Source organism: Cervus elaphus, chromosome 29 (genome assembly GCF_910594005.1).
Source record: "Cervus elaphus chromosome 29, mCerEla1.1, whole genome shotgun sequence".
NCBI classification, from domain to species: domain Eukaryota; kingdom Metazoa; phylum Chordata; class Mammalia; order Artiodactyla; family Cervidae; genus Cervus; species Cervus elaphus.
The window spans coordinates 59,786,395-59,806,907 of NC_057843.1; the positions used below are offsets into that span (position 1 = coordinate 59,786,395).

The 20,513-nt window shown below is 43.6% G+C and overlaps 1 protein-coding gene and 1 pseudogene across 3 annotated transcripts in view; one reads left to right on the plus strand and one right to left on the minus strand.

The window, feature by feature from the left end:
- The first annotated feature begins 269 nt into the window (after positions 1-269).
- Positions 270-20,513, plus strand: part of TDRD7 (tudor domain containing 7) — a 91,591-nt gene continuing 71,347 nt past the window's right edge. The window contains exons 1-3 of one of the 3 annotated variants that reach the window (XM_043891050.1): positions 331-478; positions 8,794-8,900; positions 18,962-19,174. In XM_043891050.1, the coding sequence (XP_043746985.1) occupies positions 18,968-19,174 (207 nt within the window). In that variant the 5' untranslated portion in view covers positions 331-478; positions 8,794-8,900; positions 18,962-18,967. Of the gene's footprint in view, positions 479-8,793; positions 8,901-18,961; positions 19,175-20,513 lie in introns of all 3 variants that reach the window. The other 2 variants (XM_043891049.1, XM_043891051.1) reach the window with 2 other exon arrangements.
- LOC122685982 lies at positions 12,832-14,041 on the minus strand (annotated as a pseudogene).

Here is a 20,513-nt window from a genome sequence, read left to right on the forward strand (position 1 = left end):
GAAGAAAGGAATGAGCAAGACTTGAATGAAACTTATGACGCGTGAACGCAATAGCCGGCGCGCGTAAAGGCTAATAAGATCGGCCGGGTCCAAGGCCCTCCCGGCCAGTGAGTCCTTGCATGGTCCGCGAGGAAACGCCCCCGCCATCTCCTTTCTCCGGCCCGTGCGTGGGCACGCGCAGAAACCGCTAGACGGCGTCGGTTTCCCTTCCCACGCGCGGACGCCGGCGTGGGCTGACGCGGCCGGGGCGCCCGCGCGTGCGCAGAGCCGAGGCCGGCGGCGCCCGGGGCGGGGCGGAGCGGGGCGGGGCCGAGCAGGGCGGGGCGGGGTCTTGAGGTGATTTCCCAAGCCGCGGCGGCGCCTCAGGCGGTGCGGGGAAACCGAAAGTGGGCGGCTGCCGCGGCTGTGGCGGTGAAGAAGAGGGCGGCGGGAGCCGGGCCCAGAGGCGCTGGGACGGGCCGCGGGCCCTCAGGACGAGGTGAGCGCAGGTCCTGCCGGCTGCGGGAACGACAGGTGCCAGGCGAGGTCTGACGAGGTTTGGGGCGGGCGCGGCACACCTGTGTTCCTAGCGGGACAGGCGCCCGAACAGGACTCCAACGGGCTGGGGCCTCTTCCCTGCAGCCGCAGAGGCTGCCCCGGTCCCCACTTGACCAAAGCAGGCTGGGCGCCAGGGGAGTTGGAGTTCCACAGCGTTGTGTTTTAAATCTGTGACGGGACCGTCTGGGCGTTCACCCCGGAGTCGGACGGACCTCTGCCGCTTGGAAAGCTCAGTGCAGAGGAAAATACCGCGCGGTGGGTGTGGACTAGGGGCGGATGGTGCTGACCAGGAAGTGGTTCCCGGCACCAGCGCGGCCGGCCTCAGCTGCCCGCCCGGAGGAAGGGATATCCGAGCCCCCTGGCTGTTTGAGCTCGCGTCTTTTACACCGTCCTCTTTAAGTTCGTCTTTACAGACGAGCCCCTGCAGGCCGCTTAAGCAATGCAGGACACAAACACTATCCGTTTCTCTCAAACCGTGAGCAAGCACCCTGAACCCTGGGTGGGTACAGAGCTTCAAGTTAGGAGGGAAATATGAATCCATGAGTGAGTATCTCTTAACTTTCACCAAATCCCCCAACAGGATCAGGTTCTCAGCCTTCATTTAATGGGAGGGAGCTTGAAGCCCACACAACTGTTCTGCTCCCATTTCCTTGAGGGGGTAGGTACATTGCCATACATAACCAGACATCACTCCTTCCCAAACCATTTCAAAGAACCAGAAAGGGAAATACCTTTATTCGAAACAGCCTTGGCCCAGTTCTGAAAGCCACCCTACAAAACAGAAACAAAAACACCACTGACCTGGGTCATCCCTCCCTCCCTACCCGCCAGCCCTGGTGCTGGCCGGTAGGGAGGAAAGACTGCAGGTGGAAAGACTGCAGAAAAGTGCCCTGCCTATATACAACAACTTAATGACAGAAGTGAAACTTAGACCAACTCCTGGCTGCTTTGATGTGGAGGTGTTGCATAATGCAAATAGCATGGACTTTGCAGATTCACGTTGGATTCTGGGTTTCTCCGCATATTAACTGTATGCTCTTGAACAAATCACACGCTTGCTTTGAGCCCGATTTTCTCTTTATCAGTTGGAAATATTTCACTTACCCTGCAAGGCTTTTCTTAGATGGCTACTGCAATTCATTTGACTCAGAATAATAGCCAAGAAGTGTTAACTCTTTTCCTCCCACCAAACTTCCTATATTTTACCTGATTGGATTTCAGTTTTCTTGCATGCAGGGACACATTTTTAAGTTCTCTATATAATGTAAAATGGCCCATGGTAGAGATTATTGCAGTTCCACTCAACTGAGCTTCATGGAGCATCAGTTACATGCACAGTCCCAGCTGGGGGAAGGAAATAACTCTGGGGCCAGCTGGATTAGAACCCACATCTTTTGTGCAGCGCCCTTTGCTGGCCTATAGCCTCTCTGCTAGTTCAACACAGTGAGACTCTGAAGCAGCAGTTGGTGGTGCCTTCAAATTTCAGTCCCTGTAGATTGGAAATGTAATCCCTGCTAATGCCCTTTTAAGTGTATCGGTTGAACATGGCTGAATGAACTATTGAATTTTGTACCAAGAGATTTAAACTCCTTGAAGGACCTCTCTTTAAATTCTCTCTCTTTAAATTCTCTGTGCAGTGTAATCTAGTTGGAGACTTAATATGAATGTAAGAAAAAAACAGTTTGTAAGTATTTTAACTCTTAGGTGCCTACTCTGTGTTTGGTCAGTTGCTATTTGTAAGGTCTAAGATTTGACGTAGAGTGAGCGCTTTGCTTCTGGACACTTTCAGGGTCAGCACATAAATCCAGAAAGGACAGTTCCTTGGTGCTTGGAGTGAAATCTAATTTCATATTTATATGAACTGATTTTTCTTTCTTTATGCAAAACCGACTTTCTCCTCCTTCTATTCCCACCTTTGTGCTTTGAAAAGCTTTGTTCTTTTCACTCTCCTCATTGGGCCAATTTTTAAAAAATTTTGTCTTTCAAATAAACCACTTAAAAGTAATTTGTCATTTTTAGCTAAAGGTGTGTGTTAGGATATACGGCAGTTAGTGCTTCTGATTGGCACAAAATACTCAGTGGGACCCCAAAACAAACTCAGTATTTAGCTCTGCAGCTTTGTCCAGAGGAAGCAAACCCATTTTCATTAGATCTTTGGACCCTCTTTCAGCCCTTGAAGGACTCCAGGGAAGGTTGAGAACCATGGATCTTGCCCATCCTCCTTAGGTTCCATATGAAAAAAACAACCTGAAGTGACTTCCTCAAAGGGTCATAGCTAATTAGAAGCAGAACTGGGATTAAGGCCCAAACTCCTAACTAAGCCACTTATGATCTCAGAGCTTTTTCTCCAGTATGTAGATATATGGAGAGCTGTTATTTATTCATACTATGTAATTAGTAATGCATGTATAATTTGGAGGTTGAAAGTATAGTAATAAAAAAGAAAACTGCCCTCTGAAGGAAGTATATCACCACCTGAGGGCATTAATTACCATCTTCAAAAAAAAAAAAAAAAGAGTTGGTAAAGGAGTAACTCAGGTGGTAACAAATAGACTGTAATTGGAAATAAAAGATAACATGTAAACTGTTGCCGGATGAGAAACTGCCTCCAAAGGGTCTTAGACAAAAATCTTCCTTCTTTTAGGCTCAGTTTATTGATGCATAATGAGGGGTTTGGGATAGACTAGATTATGCCTAAAGTCTTTTCAGCACACACATTCTGGATTTTAGGGGCCTGACTCATTGCTAAAATAGTATCTTCATGGAGAAGGGCAACCATTTACCAGAAGGATGTGCCCTAAGGAGACACCAAAAAATTGAGTAGCTGACCAAAGAAGATATGAGAGATTGGTGATTTCAGTTTACCCTAATAATTCTTTAGATTTATTTAAAGGTTGAGTGCCACTCTTTTACTCAAATTTATGACACAAAAAAATGCAACAAGGAAAATGAATCAAATAGTATAGTTGGAAATAGTTGAAAAAAGAGAAACTGAGAGGAGAAAGCATAGATGGGAGCATGACCAGCTTGACCAAAGGTCTCTGGGCAGCAGGAGTGAGGAAACCGAAGCTACGGAAAGCAGATCAGATGTGAAATGACTGAGCCAGGGAGGATGAGCTAATGGTAAAGGCAGGTGTCCAGAGGACACCAAAACCTGCTTCTGCAGAATAAGACTCTCCAGGGGCCATTTTCGGGTGTATTAGAAAAACTGAATTTACACAATGTAATATTGAAAGTGAAAGTTATTTTAGGCTGTTTACATTGTTTAAACCTTGCTTTCCAAAAGGTGGTCATTACTTTCCCCTGCCCCCTGCCCCACTTGGTGCACATTGTTGGCATTTTGGGGTACTCGTGATTAATTGTGTAGCAGAATAGAAAAGTAATAGTGTAAAAGAATTGAATTTTTACAGCAGTTGGAAAGTATTTTGGATTTGAGTGCCACACCCTTAAATCAGAATGTGACAGATCCCCATTTCATGCCACTTTAACAGCTAGTCACTAAATACGCCTCAGGGTTGCTCTCCATGTTCTCCAAGTCAGATTTACTTTCAGAAGCCAATGCTGTACATTTGGAGCAGCTGTCTGAAAGCAAGCCCTACGTTTGGGAGCCAGACCTGGATTCTTGTTGTGGTTCTGGCCATAAAAATGTGTGAGTCCTGGAATAATCACCTTGTACCTCAGTTTCCTCATTTTTAAACTAAGCAGTTTGGAGATGGTGAGAAGGTGCCCACAAGCATTCCACGCTTCTCTCAGCTCCCCACTCTGAGGTCAGGCCACCGTCCTGTGCTGCCATACAATGGTCCAGGGACATTGTATTGACATAGCAGTCAAGTGACTTCTGCGTACAAGTTAGGTGAGAAATCTTAGGGGAGATCTGGTGGTTTTACTAAGCTTGCCTGGTCAAGTATGTTAATGAGGCAAGTAAGAAAAACTGGGAAAGTTGCAATGTTTCAGATTTGATGCTGTACTAAAAATGTCTCCAGTAGGCCAATGCCTGTATCTTTGCACTCTTAGCCATGTAATGCACATATTCATAGGTAGTTTCCCATCCATACCAGGCTTCTAGGAAAATATAACCACTGAATGCCAAGTATTGTGCTAAGCACATATAACTCTATTTTTGACACTTATCATTCAGAAAGAGAGGCAAGGAAAGGAGGAGAAAGGGTGAGAGGAAGGCCATGAAAGTCAAGTGCAGTCTGTTGTGATCATTGTGGCTGATTTCTTTCTCCTTGACTGAGGTCTTTGCTAGCTGACCTTGGTCAGTTTCTGAGATTAAAGTATCGTGATTAAATAATTCCCCAAATTCACCTCCACTTTACTCTTCTTAAGCAGGGGATTCTTACTCAGCTCAAGCAGCCCCTTTATTATCCAGGGAAACCCTTTAAGAATTCTAACCTGAATTTTAAAAGATGACCAACCTTATTTCTCCCAGCCTAGCCTAACTTACCATCATCAGGGCTTGCATAACATTCTCAAAGTAAATTGAATTCTCTTAAACTCTAATCACAACACTTTTAGAGAGTAGAAATAAGGAGGAAGATTGAAAGAACAAAATGGCAGCTTAAGCAGTCGGGGAACCACTTTGAAAGGATTGCCGTTGAGGCTCTGCACTGAGTTGAAATTCCCATGGTAAGCTTTCTTCTACGCTTCTAATGGATGACACCCAAGATAATAAACTTGATTTTTATAGTTAGAGGAAAGTACTCTTCTGTGTATACTTTTTATAAAAGTTCTTGAGAATAACTGCCATCTTCAGGAAAGCTGAGAAAATGCCATGATAACCAAGGAATTAACAAAACTTAGAGCATTCTACAGCTGTATAGGAGATTAGAAAATAACATTAGGTTTTTTAAGCTTTAGTTGTAACATTGTTTTTGTTCAGTGCCTGAACTGATATTGCTGATGTAGAAATTGCAAACTGGACAGACATGAGAACACAGACCCGAGAGTAAGACGTCCATCTAAACAAGATACACAACCACATTCACCCTTCCAGGTTTTATTACGCTTCTCACCAGCTTTGAAATCCTCAGTCATATAGTCCAATGGACTGCTCTTCCCTCCAAAACATTGTTTACTAATGGAGAATTATAGTATTCCATGAAAATAGCATGCTTAAAAAAGGGGAGGGAGAGAAATGCTTTTCATTTTAGTCATGTGGTCAAGTGTTGCTTCCCAGTCTCCTCAAGTGTCAGGCGCTTTTTTTAATGTTTAAAAAAAACTTTGTGAAACTTCACACACAAGTAGTTGTACTTCTAATATCCACTGGTTGACAAAATATATAACTACAAAAAGCTATTGAAAATTCATAGCTTTTGAACTGAATGAATTGAATGCATTTTCAATTCATTCACAAAGTTGTGTTTTTGAATCTCAACCATGTCTGCATATTGTTTGAGAAATAGGAATACATGTTAGTATGAGACATTTACCAGTGTTCAAGCAGTACATGCTTACACATCGAGGTGTGTGAACTTCTTGCAGTAACTCTATGGCCCAGACCTGAGCCTGCTCATTGAGAACTTGGAGTCAGAGTGGAAAGGCCCAGAAATAATCTATGTGATGGATCTCAATCATAATTTGACATAATTAACTGTCTCAATCAGTTTACAACAGCCATTAAAATTTGAAAATAATTTTTTGAAATTAAATTGAGGATTATTCCTTTAACTGCCTGCATACAATATGCTATTATTTTAGTGAGTAGGAGAGAAAAGGAGTGGTGCTAGCTAGATAGAGAATTTTTCATTCACTCACTCAGGATTTACTGAGCTCTGGTTGTGGGCTGGACACTAGGGATTCAGCAGTGAACAAAACCCATCCAAATCCCTGCTTCCATGAGCTTACATTCAAGTCAGAAAGTTGTTACTCAGTCCCCAAATCTTGTCCTACTCTTCACCCCCCATGGACTGCAGCATGGCAAGCTTCCCTGTCCCTCACCATCTCCCAGAGTTTGCCCAAGTTCATGGCCATTGAATTGGTGATGTCATCCAACCATCTCATCCTCTGTCATCCCCTTCTCCTCCTTCCCTCAGTCTTTCCCAGCATCAGGTTCTTTTCCGATGAGTCAGCTGTTCACATTAAGTTGCCAAAGTATTGGCGCTTCAGCCTCAGTATCAGTCCTTCCAAAGAGTATTCAGTGTTGATTTTGTTTAAGATTGACTGGTTTGATCTCCTTGCTTTCCAGGGGACTCTCAAATGTCTAATCCAGCACCATAGTTCAAAAGCATCAATTCTTTGGAGAAGGAAATGGCAACCTACTCCAGTATTCTTGCCTGGAAAATTCCATGGACAGGGGAACCTGACAAGCTACAGTCCATGAGGTTGCAAAGAGTCAGACACGACTGAGCGACTAACACTCTAACACTGCCTTCTTTATTATCTAGCTCTCATATCCGTACATGACTACTGGAAAGACCATACATTTGACTATATGGACCTTTGTCCACAAAGTCCACAGTGGTTTTTAACACACTGTCTAGGTTCGTCATAACTTTTCCTGCCAAGAAACAATCTTCTAATTCCATGGCTGCAGTCACCATCCGCAGTGGTTTTAGAGCTCAGGAAGAGGAAATCTGCCACTTATTCCACCTTTTCCCTTTTTATTTGCAGGAAATGATAGGACTGGTTTTTTTTACTCTCCTCCTTCACCCTCATCAAGAGTCTCTTAGTTCCTCTTCACTTTTTGCCATTCAGTTCAGTCACTCAGTCGTGTCTGACTCTTTGCGACCCCATGAACCGCAGCACGTCAGGCCTCCCTGTCCATCACCAACTCCTGGAGTTTACCCAAACTCATGTCCTTTGAGTCGGTGATGCCATCCAACCATCTCATCCTCTGTCGTCCCCTTCTCCTCCTGCCTTCAATCTTTCCCAACATCAGGGTCTTTTCAAATGAGTCAGCTCTTCGCATCAGGTGGCCAAAATATGGGAGTTTCAGCTTCAACATCAGTCCTTTCAGTGAACACCCAGGACTGATTTCCTTTAGGATGGACTGGTTGGATCTCCTTGCAGTCCAAGGGACTCTTCAAGAGTGTTCTCCAACACCACAGGTCAAAAGCATCAATTCTTCTGCACTCAGCTTTCTTTATAGTCCAACTCGCACATCCATACATGACTACTGGAAAAACCATAGCCTTGACTAGACTCATCTTTGTTGACAAAGTAATGTCCCTGCTTCTTAATATGCTGTCTGGGTTGGTCATAACTTTCCTTCCAAGGAGTAAGCGTCTTTTAATTTCATGGCTGCAGTCACCATCTGCAGTGATTTTGGAGCCCAAAAAAATAAAAGTCAGCCACTGTTTCTACTATTTCCCCGTCTATTTGCCATGAAGTGATGGGACTGGATGCCATGATCTTAGTTTTCTGAATGTTGAGCTTTAAGCCAACTTTTTTACTCTCCTGTTTCACTTTAATCAAGAGGCTCTTTATTTCTTCTTCACTTTCTGCCATAAGGGTGGTGTCATCTGCATATCTGAGGGTATTTCTCCCAGCAATCTAGATTCCAGCTTGTGCTTCTTCCAGCCCAGCGTTTCTCATGATGTACTCGGCATATAAGTTAATTAAGCAGCCTTGACATACTCCTTTTCCTATTTGGAACCAGTCTGTTGTTCCATGTCCAGTTCTAACTGTTGCTTCCTGACCTGCATACAGGTTTCTCAAGAGGCAGGTCAGGTGGTCTGGTATTCCCATCTCTTTCAGAATTTTCCACAGTTTATTGTGATTCACACAGTCAAAGGCTTTGACATAGTCAATAAAGCAGAAATAGATGTCTTTCTAGAACTCTCTTGTTTTTCGATGATCCAGTGAATGTTGGCAATTTGATCTCTGGTTCCTCTGCCTTTTCTAAAACCAGCTTGAGCATCTGGAAGTTCACAGTTCACGTATTGCTGAAGCCTGGCTTGGAGAATTTTGAGCATTACTTTGCTAGCGTATGAGATGAGTGCAATTGTGCGGTAGTTTGAACATTCTCTGGCATTGCCTTTCTTTGGGATTGGAATGAAAACTGACCTTTTCCAGTCCTGTTACCACTGCTGAGTTTTCCAAATTTGCTGGCATATTGAGTGCAGCACTTTCACAGCATCATCTTTCAGGATTTGAAATAGCTCAACTGGAATTCCATCCTCTCTACTAGCTTTGTTCATAGTGATGCTTCCTAAGGCCCACTTGACTTCACACTCCAGGATGTCTGGCTCTAGATGAGTGATCACACCATCGTGATTATCTGGGTCGTGAAGATCTTTTTTGCCTTTACAGTGGCATCATCCAGATATCTGAGGGTGTTGGTATTTATCCTGGCAGTCTTGATTCCAGCTTGTCACTCATCCAGCGAGGTGGTTCACGTGACGTGCTCTGCATGTAAGGTAAACACACAGCGGGACAGTCAGCAGCCCTGTTGAACTCCTTTCTCAGCCCTGAGCCAGTCAGCTGTTCCCTGCAGGCTTCTGACTGTGGCTTCTTGACCCGGTTCTCAGGAGACAGGTTTGTTATGTTCCGCGTAGTCACAGGCTTCAGTGTAGTCCCACCCTTCTCCTCCTCGGGAAGCATAAGTTCTGTTTTTCAGTACCAGTCAGGGTAAAATGATAAAATAGACCTGGACTAAAATCCTGGCTTCCACATATCCTGTAATATGTTGATTACTTAACATCTCTGAATTTGGTTTTCTCATCTGCAGAATGAGGATAATACGTTCCTTGTGTAGTTATTATGGATGTTAAATTTTCAGAAAATAGAGTTTACACAAGAATAAGAAAAATAGCTTTGCAGAGCAGCTTTATTTACTCTCGTACTGAACTGTGGTGGATTCGCAGCGTTGTTCTGGGTTGTTTTTGCCGCACAGCAGAGTGACTCAGTTATACACATATATACATTCTTCTTTTTAATGTATCCTTTCTCGTTATGGTTTATCTCAGGAGATCGCACGTAGTTCCCTGTGTTATACAGCAGGACGTTATTGTTTATACATTCTGAATGTAATAGTTTGCATCTATTAAAACTAACCCCAAGCTCCCAGTTCACTCCTCTCTCACCCCTCTCCCCTTTCGCAACCGTAAGACCGTTCTGTATGTCTGTGAGTCTGTTTCTGTCTCATAGATGTGTTCATTTGTGCTATATTTTAGATTCCACATATAAGTGATATCATATGATATTTATCTTTCTCTTTCTGACTGACTTCACTTAGTATGATAATCTCTACTTGTACCCATATTGCTGCAAATGGCATTATTTCATTCATTTTTATGACTGAGCAATTTTCTATTGTATATACGTAGCACATCTTCTTTATCTGTTCATCTGTCTATGGATATTAAGGTTATTTCCATGTCTTGGCTATTGTGAATCGTGCTGCTATGAACATAGGGTGTAAGTATCTTTTTGAATTATAGTTTGTCCCAGTGTATGCCCAGGAATGGGATTGCTGGATCATATGATAACTCTACTTTTAGTTTTCTGAAGAAACTCTGTACTGTTTTGCATAGTGGAAAGCACCTGACCTTTTTAAAAAATTATTTATTTATTTTAATTGGAGGCTCATTACTCTACAATATTGTGGTGGTTTTTGCCATACATTGACATGAATCAGCCATAGGTGTACATGTGTCCCCCATCCCGAACCCCCCTCCCACCTCCCTCCCCGTTCCATCCCTCTGGGTTGTCCCAGTGCACCGGTTTTGAGTGCCCTGTTTCATGCATCAAACTTGGACTGGTCATCTATTTCACATATGGTAATACACATGTTTCAATGCTATTCTCTCAAATCATCCCACCCTCGCCTTCTCCCACAGAGTCCAAAAGTCTGTTCTTTATATCTGTGTCTCTTGTTGTCTTGTATATAGGGTCATCATTACCATCTTTCTAAATTCCATATATATGCATTAGTATACTGTATTGGTGTTTTTCTTTCTGACTTACTTCACTCTGTGTAGTAGGCTCCAGTTTCATCCACGTCAAATGTGTTCTTTTTAATAGCTGAGTAATATTCCACTGTGTTTATGTACCACAGCTTTCTTATCCATTCATCTGCTGATGGACATCTAGGTTGCTTCCATGTCCTAGCTGTTGTATACAGTGCAAGCAGCTGAACTTTTAATACTCCAAAAGTGGAAACAACCCACATGTCTATCAACATGGATGAACAAATGGTGGTATATCCATACAGTGGAATACTACTCAGCAATAAAAAGCAACAAACTCCCGGTAACTGTAGTAACATGGATGATATTCAAGAACACTGCTACTGCTGCTAAGTCACTTCAGTCGTGTCCGACTCTGTGCGACCCCACAGACGGCAGCCCACCAGGCTCCACCGTCCCTGGGATTCTCCAGGCAAGAGCACTGGAGTGGGTTGCCATTTCCTTCTCCAATGCATAAAAGTGAAAGTGAAGCCACTCAGTCGTGTCCGACTCTTCGAGACCCCATGGACTGCAGCCTACCAGGCTCCTCTGTCCATGGGATTTTCCAGGCGAGAGCACTGGAGTGGGTTGCCATTGCCTTCTCAGTCCTAATCTGTACTGACAGCAGATCACTGGACAGGTTGGAGCCAGGACAATATATGTGTGATGGGGAGAAAGTTGACTGCAAAAAGGGCACAGCTTGAAGGAACTTTTTTTCGGGTTTATTGAGATCTACTTTATGTAAAGTAAAAGTCACCACTTTTGGCTTATAGGTCTATAGGTGGTGGTGGTGTTCAGTCGCTCAGTCAATGTCTGACTCTTTGTGATCTGGTGGACTGCAGCATGCCAGGCTTCCCTGTCCTTCACCATCTCCTGGAGTTTGCTCAAATTCATGTCCATTCAGTCAGTGATGCTATGCAACCATCTCATCCTCTGTCATCCCCTTCTCCTTCCCTCAGTCTTTCCCAGCATCAGGGTCTTTTCCAGTGAGTCAGCTCTTCATATCAGGTGGCCAAAGTATTGGAGTTTCAGCTTCAACATCAGTCCTTCCAATGAATATTCAGGGTTGATTTCCTTTAGGATTGATTGACTGGTTTGATCTCCTTGCAGTCCAAGGGACTCTCAAGAGTCTTCTCCAACACCACAGTTTGAAAGCATCATTTCTTCGGTGCTCAGCCTTCTTTATGATCCAACTCTCAGATCCATACATGACTACTGGAAAAACCATAGCTTTGACTAGATGGACCTTTGTCGGCAAAGTAATGTCTCTGCTTTTTAATATGCTGACTAGGTTTGTCATAGCTTTTCTTACAAGGAACAAGTGTCTTTTAATTTCATGGCTGCAGTGATTTCATCTGCAGTGATTTTGGAGCCCAAGAAAATAAAGTCTGTCACTGTTTCCATTGTTTCCCCATCTATATGCCATGAAGTGATGGGACCGGATGCCATGATCTCAGTTTTTTGAATGTTGAGTTTTAAGCCAACTTTTTCACCCTCCTCTTTCACTTTCAGCAAGAGTGTCTTTAGTTCTTCTTCGCTTTCTGCCATAAGGGTGGTGTCATCTGGATATCTGAGGTCACTGATATTTCTCCCCACAGTCTTGATTCCAGCTTGTAATTCATCCAGCCTGGCATTTCGAATGATGTACTCTGCATTAAAGTTAAATAAGCAGGGTGACGATATACAGCCTTGACATACTCCTTTCCCAATTTGGAACCAGTCCATTGTTTCATGTCCGGTTCTAACTGTTGCTTCTTGACCTAGCTACAGGTTTCTCAGGAGGCAGGTAGGGTGGTCTGGTAGTCCCATTTCTTTAAGAGTTTTTTCCACATTTTGTTGTGATTCACACAAAGGCTTCAGCGTAGTCAGTGAAGCACGAAGTAGATGTATTTCTGGAACTCTCTTGCTTTTTCTATGATCCAGTGGATGGATGTTGGCAATTTGATCTCTTGTTCCACTGCTTTTTCTAAATCCAGCTTGTACATCTGGAAGTTCTTGGTTCTCATACTGTTGAAGGCTAGCTTGAAGGATTTTTTTTTTAATTAAACAGATTTTATTAAACTTTTTAGGATGAGGAAAACAAGTGATATAAAATAAGTCATAAGAAATGCTCCCTGGTACTACTATCTCAAACCATTTTCAAGGTTTTACAAAATACTCATACAGCAAATACAAAAAGCTTCAACATACTCTTCTGACTTCTGCTGCAATAAATGCAACATTAACAAACATACAAATTTCCTCTGTACTTCTTAAAAGCAGAATTACTGAATTACTAATTTTTACAATGTTATTCATACACATTTTTATTCATATGCTACTATGAGATCATTGCCAATACATACATTATTTTCCTTTAAGCCAAGAGATGTCATGCAGCCATCAAAAACCTTATAGTAAATTACACAGGTTTGTAGTCCAAGTTACACTCTAGCTTCTTAGAACCAGCCACTTTCCTGACTGCTTTCATGAAGTCTTCCTGTACTCCAAAATCATGATCAGCACGAATTGCAAACAACCTGCTTCAGTGCAAACATTTCTCAGGTTTGCTCCATTAAAGCCGTCTGAAAGCTTCACAATTGCTTCATAATCTATTTCACCGTGCTTTGTAACAGGACCTGCATGGATTTTCAGTATATCTAACCTTGCTTGTTCATTTGGTAAATCAATATGTACTTTTCTATCTAATCTGCCTGGACGAAGCAAAGCAGGATCCAGTGTATCTGGTCTGTTGGTAGCCATGATCATTTTAACTCTATGCAGAGTATCAAATCCATCCATTTGATTCAGTAGCTCCATTAAAGTGCTCTGAATCTATCTATCGGCTGAAGTACCCTCAGAAAACCGACGACCGCCAATAGCATCTATTTCATCCATAAAAATGATGCGTGGCTGATGGTCCCTGGCATTATTAAACATTTCTCTGATCAAACGAGCACTTTCACCAATGTACTTGTCTACTATAGAACTAGATACAGCCTTTAAGAAATTGCAATCCAGCTGGCTAGCCACAGCTCGTGCCTAGAGTGTTTTTCCTGTACCTGGTGGTCCATATAACAAACAGCCTTTTGGAGGTATTATTCCTACACGCTGGAATAATTCTGGGTTTGTAAGAGGTAATTCTATTACCTCTCTTAATTCCTGAATCTGTTCTGAGAGTCCTCCAATCTCAGAATAAGTAACATTCCCAGGGTCCTCATGAGACATGTTGTAAACCAATGGATCCACTTCTCTTGGCAAATATCTCATGATAGTTAGTGTAGTCATATCCAAAGCAACTCTTGTTCCTGGCTTCAGCTTACTTTTGTCAAGCTGTCGACGACAACCCACAACATATCTCGGTCCATTTGTAGCTTTAACAATGAATTTTTCTTCAGTTAACTGCTTAAGTACTTCACCCACAATCTGCCCAACACTTTGTAGAGCCTTCAGATCATTTTCAGATTTTTCATACTGCTTGGTAAGTTCTTTTAATTGTTCCCTTAACTCCTTGAGACGGCCGTCAGTCTCTTTGTGCTCCAGCAGTTTCTTGCGGTAGTCCTGAGCACCTTATCTCTAGGGTCCGCCATGATGAGAAGCCATCGCTCATAGGGGATGCCGGGAATGGCCATGGCCGCCCGGCATTAAGGTAATTATTGATAAGTATGATCCTGTTGCCATTTACTTTGTTGTTTTGGGTTCAAGTTTATAAACCTTTTCTGTGTTTCCTGTCTAGAGAAGATCCTTTAGCATTTGTTGGAGAGCTGGTTTGGTGGTGCTGAATTCTGTCAACTTTTGCTTGTCGGTAAAGCTTTTGATTTCTCCTTCATATTTGAATGAGATCCTTGCTGGATATAGTAATCTGGGTTGCAGGTTTTTCTCTTTCATCACTTTACGTGTGTCCTGCCGTTCCCTTCTGGCCTGAAGTGTTTCTATTGAAAGATCAGCTGTTATCCTTGTGGAGATCCCCTTGTGTGTTATTTGTTGCTTTTCCCTTGCTGTTTTTAATATGTGCTTTTTGTGTTTGATCTTCGTTAATTTGATTAATATGTGCCTTGGGGTATTTCACCTTGAATTTATCCTATTTGGGACTTTCTGGGTTTCTTGGACTTGGGTGGCTATTTCCTTCTCCATTTTAGGGAAGTTTTCAACTGTTATCTCCTCAAGTATTTTCTCATGCCCTTTCTTTTTGTCTTCTTCTCCTGGGACTCCTATGATTCAAATGTTAGGGCATTTAACACTGTCCCAGAGGTCTCTGAGGTTGTCCTCAGTTCCTTTAATTCTTTTTTCCTCTCTGCTTCATTCATTTCCACCATTCTATCTTCCACCTCACTTATCCTATCTTCTGTCTCAGTTATTCACCTGTTGGTTCCCTCCAGAGTACTTTTGATCTCATTTATTGCATTATTCATTATTGATTGACTTTTTTTATTTCTTCTAGGTCCTTGTTGAACATTTCTTGTATCTTCTCAATCCTTGTCTCTAGTCTTATTTATCTGTAACTCCATTTTCTTTTCAAGATTTTGGATTATCTTTACTGTCATTATTCTGAATTCTTTTGTCAGGTAGACTCCCTGTGTCTTCCTCTTTTGTTTAGTTTGGTGGGCATTTATCATGTTCCCTTACCTGGGGAGCATTTCTCTGCCTTTTCATTTTGTTTAGATTGCTGTGTTTGGGGTGGCCTTTCTGTAGGCTGGAAGTTTGTGGTTCCTCTTTATTATGGAACTTGCTTCCGTGGGTGGGGTTGGACTAGTGGCTTGTCAAGGTTTCCTGGTTAGGGGAGCTTGCGTCTGTGTTCTGGTGGGTGGAGCTGGGTCTCTTCTCTCTGAAGTGCAGTGAAGTGTCCAGTAATGAGTTCTTGTGTGTCTGTGGGTTTGGCATGGCTTTGGGCAGCCTGTGTTTTAATGCTCAGGGCTGTGTTCCTGCTTTGCTGGAGAATCAGCGTGGTCCGTCTTGCTCTGGAGCTTGTCGGCTCTTGGGTGGAGCTGGATCTCTTGTCTCTGAAGTGCAATGAAGTGTCTGGTAGTGAGTTTTGGGGTGTCTATGGGTTTGGCATGGCTTTGGGCAGCCTGTGTTTTAATGCCCAGGCATGTGTTCCTGCTTTGCTGGAGAATCAGCGTGGTCCGTCTTGCTCTGGAGCTTGTTGGCTCTTGGGTGGAGCTTGGTTTCAGTGTGGGAATGGAGGCCTTTGGATGAGCTCTTGTCTATTAATGTTCTCTGGAATGAGGAGTTCTCTGGTGTTCTCAAGTTTTGGATTTAAGCCTCCTGCCTCTGGCTTTCAATCTTATTCTTACAGGAGCCTCAAAACTTCTCCATCCATACAGCACAGATGATAAAACATCTAGGTTAATGGTGAAAAAATTCTCCACAGTGAGGGACACCCAGAGAGGTTCACCGAGTTACATGGAGAAGAGAAGAGGGAGGAGGAAGATAGAGTAACCAGGAGGAGAAGAGGGGGAGTCAGAAGGGGGGAGAGCACTCTAGCCAGCAATCAGTTCCCTAAGTGTTCTCCACAGCCCAGAATACCCAGAGAGGTTCACAGAGCTAAGCAGAGAAGAGAAGGGGGAGGGAGGAGATAGAAGTGACCTGGGGGAGAAAACAGAGAGTCAGAAGGGGAGAGGGCAGTCAAGCCAGTAATCACACCCCAAGTGAAAATAGATACTGAAAATTAGATTCTTATAGGTACAAAATTGATAACAAATACCAAAAAGCAAAGTTTAAAAATCTAGAGTAGAGGTTAGACTCTCAAAAATACAATATTAGAAATCCAAAACAAAATCAGTCACAAAAATTATAAAAAATACATATGAAGTTTGCTTTAAAAATAGGGTCTTTTTTTGGCAAGGTAATAGTAGGTTATAAAAATGAAAATAAAAGGAGTAATAAAGAACTTAAAATAAATTTTTAAATGATAATAGTAAAAATATATCTAGGAATTTCTCTGGAGCTGTTGTGGGCAGTGTGGGGTCAGTCCAGTTTCAGATAGTTCCTTGTTTCAGCTTGTACTTCTGAAGGTCTATAGGCCTCTTCCAGTGCTTAGTCAATGTTAACTACAGGGTTTTAATCTGTTCACCTGTCACTCCCAGGGCTTTTCCGTCTTCTTTGTTTATTTTGCCTTCCTCTGCTTGCAGGTCTCTTCAGTGTCTAATTTCCGCCCTGACACAAGGGGGTGAAGGTGGTCACTTATTTAGACTCACTTGTTCCGTTGTGCTGCGGGGAGGGAGGGACCCTGCAAACAAAGGTCAGTGGTGCGTGTGGGGAGTGCTCGCAGCGTGTGGACCACACTGGGTTTGCCCCAGCTCAGGGCGGCGTGTGCTTTCTGGGTCTGCCCTGCTCAGGCTCCAGGTTGCTCTGCAGGGGTACTGTCCAAAGTGGGCCCTGCATTTCGTGCACTTCCCAGGTGTAAGCTGCTCAGGTTCAGGTTCTTGGCTACTCCGCAAGGGCACAGACTCAGCTGGGCGTGCGTTTTGTGCCCTTCCCAGGTCCGAGCAGCTCAGATGGCCAGGTGCTTGACGAGCGTACTGTCCCAGGTGGGCCGTGTGTCTTGATCACCACCCTGGTCCCGGCCGCTTGGTTTCCTGGGCAAGCCCCAAGAGCATTGTCTCAGGTGTGCCGTGTGTCTCCTCTGGGGAGCTGATCTCGGGCTGCGACCCTCCTGGCAGATGTCAACCGTCTAGGATCCCAGGAAGATGTGGTTAGCAGCTGGGAGCCTGCTCACAGTTTGGTGGAGGATGCCGGTCCCTGGGGCTGAGATTGCCCCTTGCCTTCCAGCTCTGGCTGTCACACACCTGCCTCTCTGCCTCGGGCGGGGGGCAGTGAGGGGGCCCTGTACCCAGCCAGCTAGCTCTCTTTTGCTGTTGGCTCAATTTAGGTTAGAGCCTTTTGTGGGAAAGTTCTCTCTCTTTTTTTCTCTCTCTCTAGCTGTCCCACAGTTTGGGTTACTATCTCACGTTAGCTCCCTCAGATTGTCCTCAGGGCATTCAGGCCCTGTCCTTACCCTAAGCATGCAGCCCGTGCTGCCCTATCCAGCACAGATGTGAACATCTGGGCTACTTCTCCACTGGGAGTTGTGGTTAGGCGCGTATTCTGTGGGTTGTTTTTTTTTTTCCCCTCCCAGTTATGTTTCCCTCTGAGATTCCAAAACTCCCCACAGACCCACTGGTTTCCTGCTGTTTGGAAACTTCTCCTCCTTCACGACTCCCTCCCCATGATGGGTCTCGGTCCCTAACTCTTTTGTCTCTCTTTTTATCTTTTATATTTTGTCCTACCTCCTTTCAAAGAGAATAGGTTGCCTTTCTGGGTGCCTGGTGTCCTCCACCAGCGTTCAGAAGTTGTTTTGTGGAAGTTGCTCAGCATTCAAGTGATCTTTTGATGAATTTGTGGTGGAGAAAGTGGTCTCCCCATCCTATTCCTCTGCCATCTTGGGACTGCCCCCTCTCAAGGCCTTTTATGGATACTCCCTTCTCTGCCCGTCTCTTAAATGACAGCCTTCCACAGGAATCCTTCCTTAACCTTATTTTTTTGACTCCTTGAATACCAAATACCACATATATGCTGAAGACCAACAAATCTATAAGCAGCTCAGACTTGTAACCAGAGTTCCTAGTGAATATAACTACATGGCTGCCCTAAAGGCATCCCAACTGCCATATGTCCAAAATGATTTCACTCCCTCCCTCTCCTGCAAACTTGTCTCTTCCCATTACTATCCACCATGCTTCTAAGCTAGAAATTTGGAGGCTTCCCTTGTAATTCAAACAGTTAATCAATTCCTATTGATCCCACTTTCTGATTAGCTCTGATACTGATTTTTTGTATCAGTATTCCAAGGCCCTGTTTTCTGATCTTCCATATCTTCAATTCATACAACTCATTTATCTTTCTCTTTCTAGTTTATTTATTTCCCCTGATACTAATGAGTGATCTTAAAATGCAGAGTTGATCATTTTATTATGCTATTTAAAATCCCTCCAAGGGTCTCACATTAATTTTGGCAAAAATGCAAACATACTAACATAATATAGTAAATAGTCTCTTCTGGGTCTGCCTCTCCTCACTTCTCCCATTTCCCTCTTTCAATCCTTAGCTTTGGAGTCTTTATTCATTCATGTCCTACCACTCAACTGCCTAGAGTTCCCAGAACCAACCATGTACTTCTCTCTCACCTCTGTGCCTTTTGAATTTTCTCTTCCCTCTTCTTGTGGCGGATACCTTTCCCCATCCCTGACCCCAACCTCCACACATCCTTTTCTTCCTTGCCTGACTGATTGTACCTTGTCCTTTAGAACTCCATCAGACCTCCTCTCATCTGGGAAACATTCCCTGATATGTTCCTTTTCCCAGGCTAGTCTTTATGCCTTTCTGACTTCCCTTGTTTTCTCATAGTATTCCATGCTTTTCTCTACCATAACAGTTATTTCCCTGTATTGTAACAGCACATAAAGTATTCAGTAGCAGTTTATGAAATACACAAACAAGTGAAAACTCTGAAAATATATTTGAATTCACAGCCTAATGCATCGTTATAGTAACCTTTTACCATGTTCTCATAGGTGAAGATGCTGGAAGCAGATCTGGTTTCAAAAATGCTTCGGGCTGTTCTGCAGTCTCATAAGAATGGAATAGCATTACCCCGGCTCCAAGGAGAGTACAGATCCCTAACTGGAGACTGGATTCCTTTCAAGCAATTGGGCTATCCTACGCTAGAAGCCTATCTGAGAAGTGTGCCAGCAGTTGTCAGGATAGAGACTAGTAGGTCTGGAGAGGTAAGAAGGTAACTGTGTTTCAGAAGAGGCAAGCCAGTTCTTAATTGCCTGTCCAGTACTTCTAGTCTCATAATTAGGATAGAAGTCAAAGTGAAAAGCACTAGCCAAGATTAGTGAAGAAGTGAAGGGAAGTGAAGTGAAAGACTCATGTCCAACTCTTTGCGACCCCCGTGGACTATACAGTCCATAGAATTCTCCAGGCCAAAATACTGGAGTGGGTAGCCTATCCCTTCTCCAGCAGATCTTCCCGACTCAGGAATTGAACTGGGGTCTCCTGCATTGCAGGCGAATTCTTTACCAACTGAGCTATCAGGGAAGCCAGGGTTAGTAGTGATAGAGAATTGCATCCAAAGCACAGCCTAGATTCTCATGTCTTTTGTTTTACTCTCAAATTCTTTGTTATAAAAATTGGATTTTAACCATATTCAGTTAAAAAATTTGAAGTTTACTCAGCCTCAGTGTACATACAAAATAACTGTATTAGAGACCTTAACTGCCTAAATATCATACCACTCATTATAGGCCTGCCACAGCTGTTTGGCTAGGTCACTAGTGACCTCCTGATTACCGAATCCAATAAATACTTTAAAATTCTGATCATCTGACCTGACCCCTATCTGTTCCTATTGTCTTGATCCTAGTCAAGCCTCTGCTTGATCATTCAGCACTTCTGGTTATTACAGGGCCTTCCCTCCTGTTCTCCCTGTCTTTAGTCCCTTCCGTCCCTAGCCTGTCATCACCTTTACTTTAGTAATAGTGATTATCCTACAATCTTAAATCTTCTAGTTCCTCTGGAATCATGTTTTATAAATAATGTGGGCAACTGAGTGGTAGCAAGTAAAATTTTTTATTACATATCCCCTATGACTCAGTAGTTTTGATTCTGGTTGTCTGCCCAATATACAGTATGAAAGATTGGACAGACTACCACCCAAGACAGAAAGGTGCCCACCCCCCCCCCAAATCAGTATATTTGGGGATATGTTTCATATGTAAATATGTAGGACAGGTCTGGGGTATTTCTCACAAAAATTAGAATAGTTGTTCCTCTGGTGAGGGGGTGGGTCAGAGAGGCATTGGTAGAGGAGAAAAGGGACCCAGGGGTAGGAGCCTGGCCTTCCCTGGTGGCTCAGATGGTAAAGAATCCACCTGCAATGCAGGAGACCTGGATTTGATCCCTGGGTTGGGAAGATCCCCTGGAGGAAGGCATGGAAACCCACTCTAGTATTGTTGCCTGGAGAATCCCATGGACAGAGGAGCTTGAGAGGCTACAGTCCATGGGGTCACAGAGAGCTGGACATGACTAAAGCGACCAAACAGCTCAGCACGCAGCAGAGGT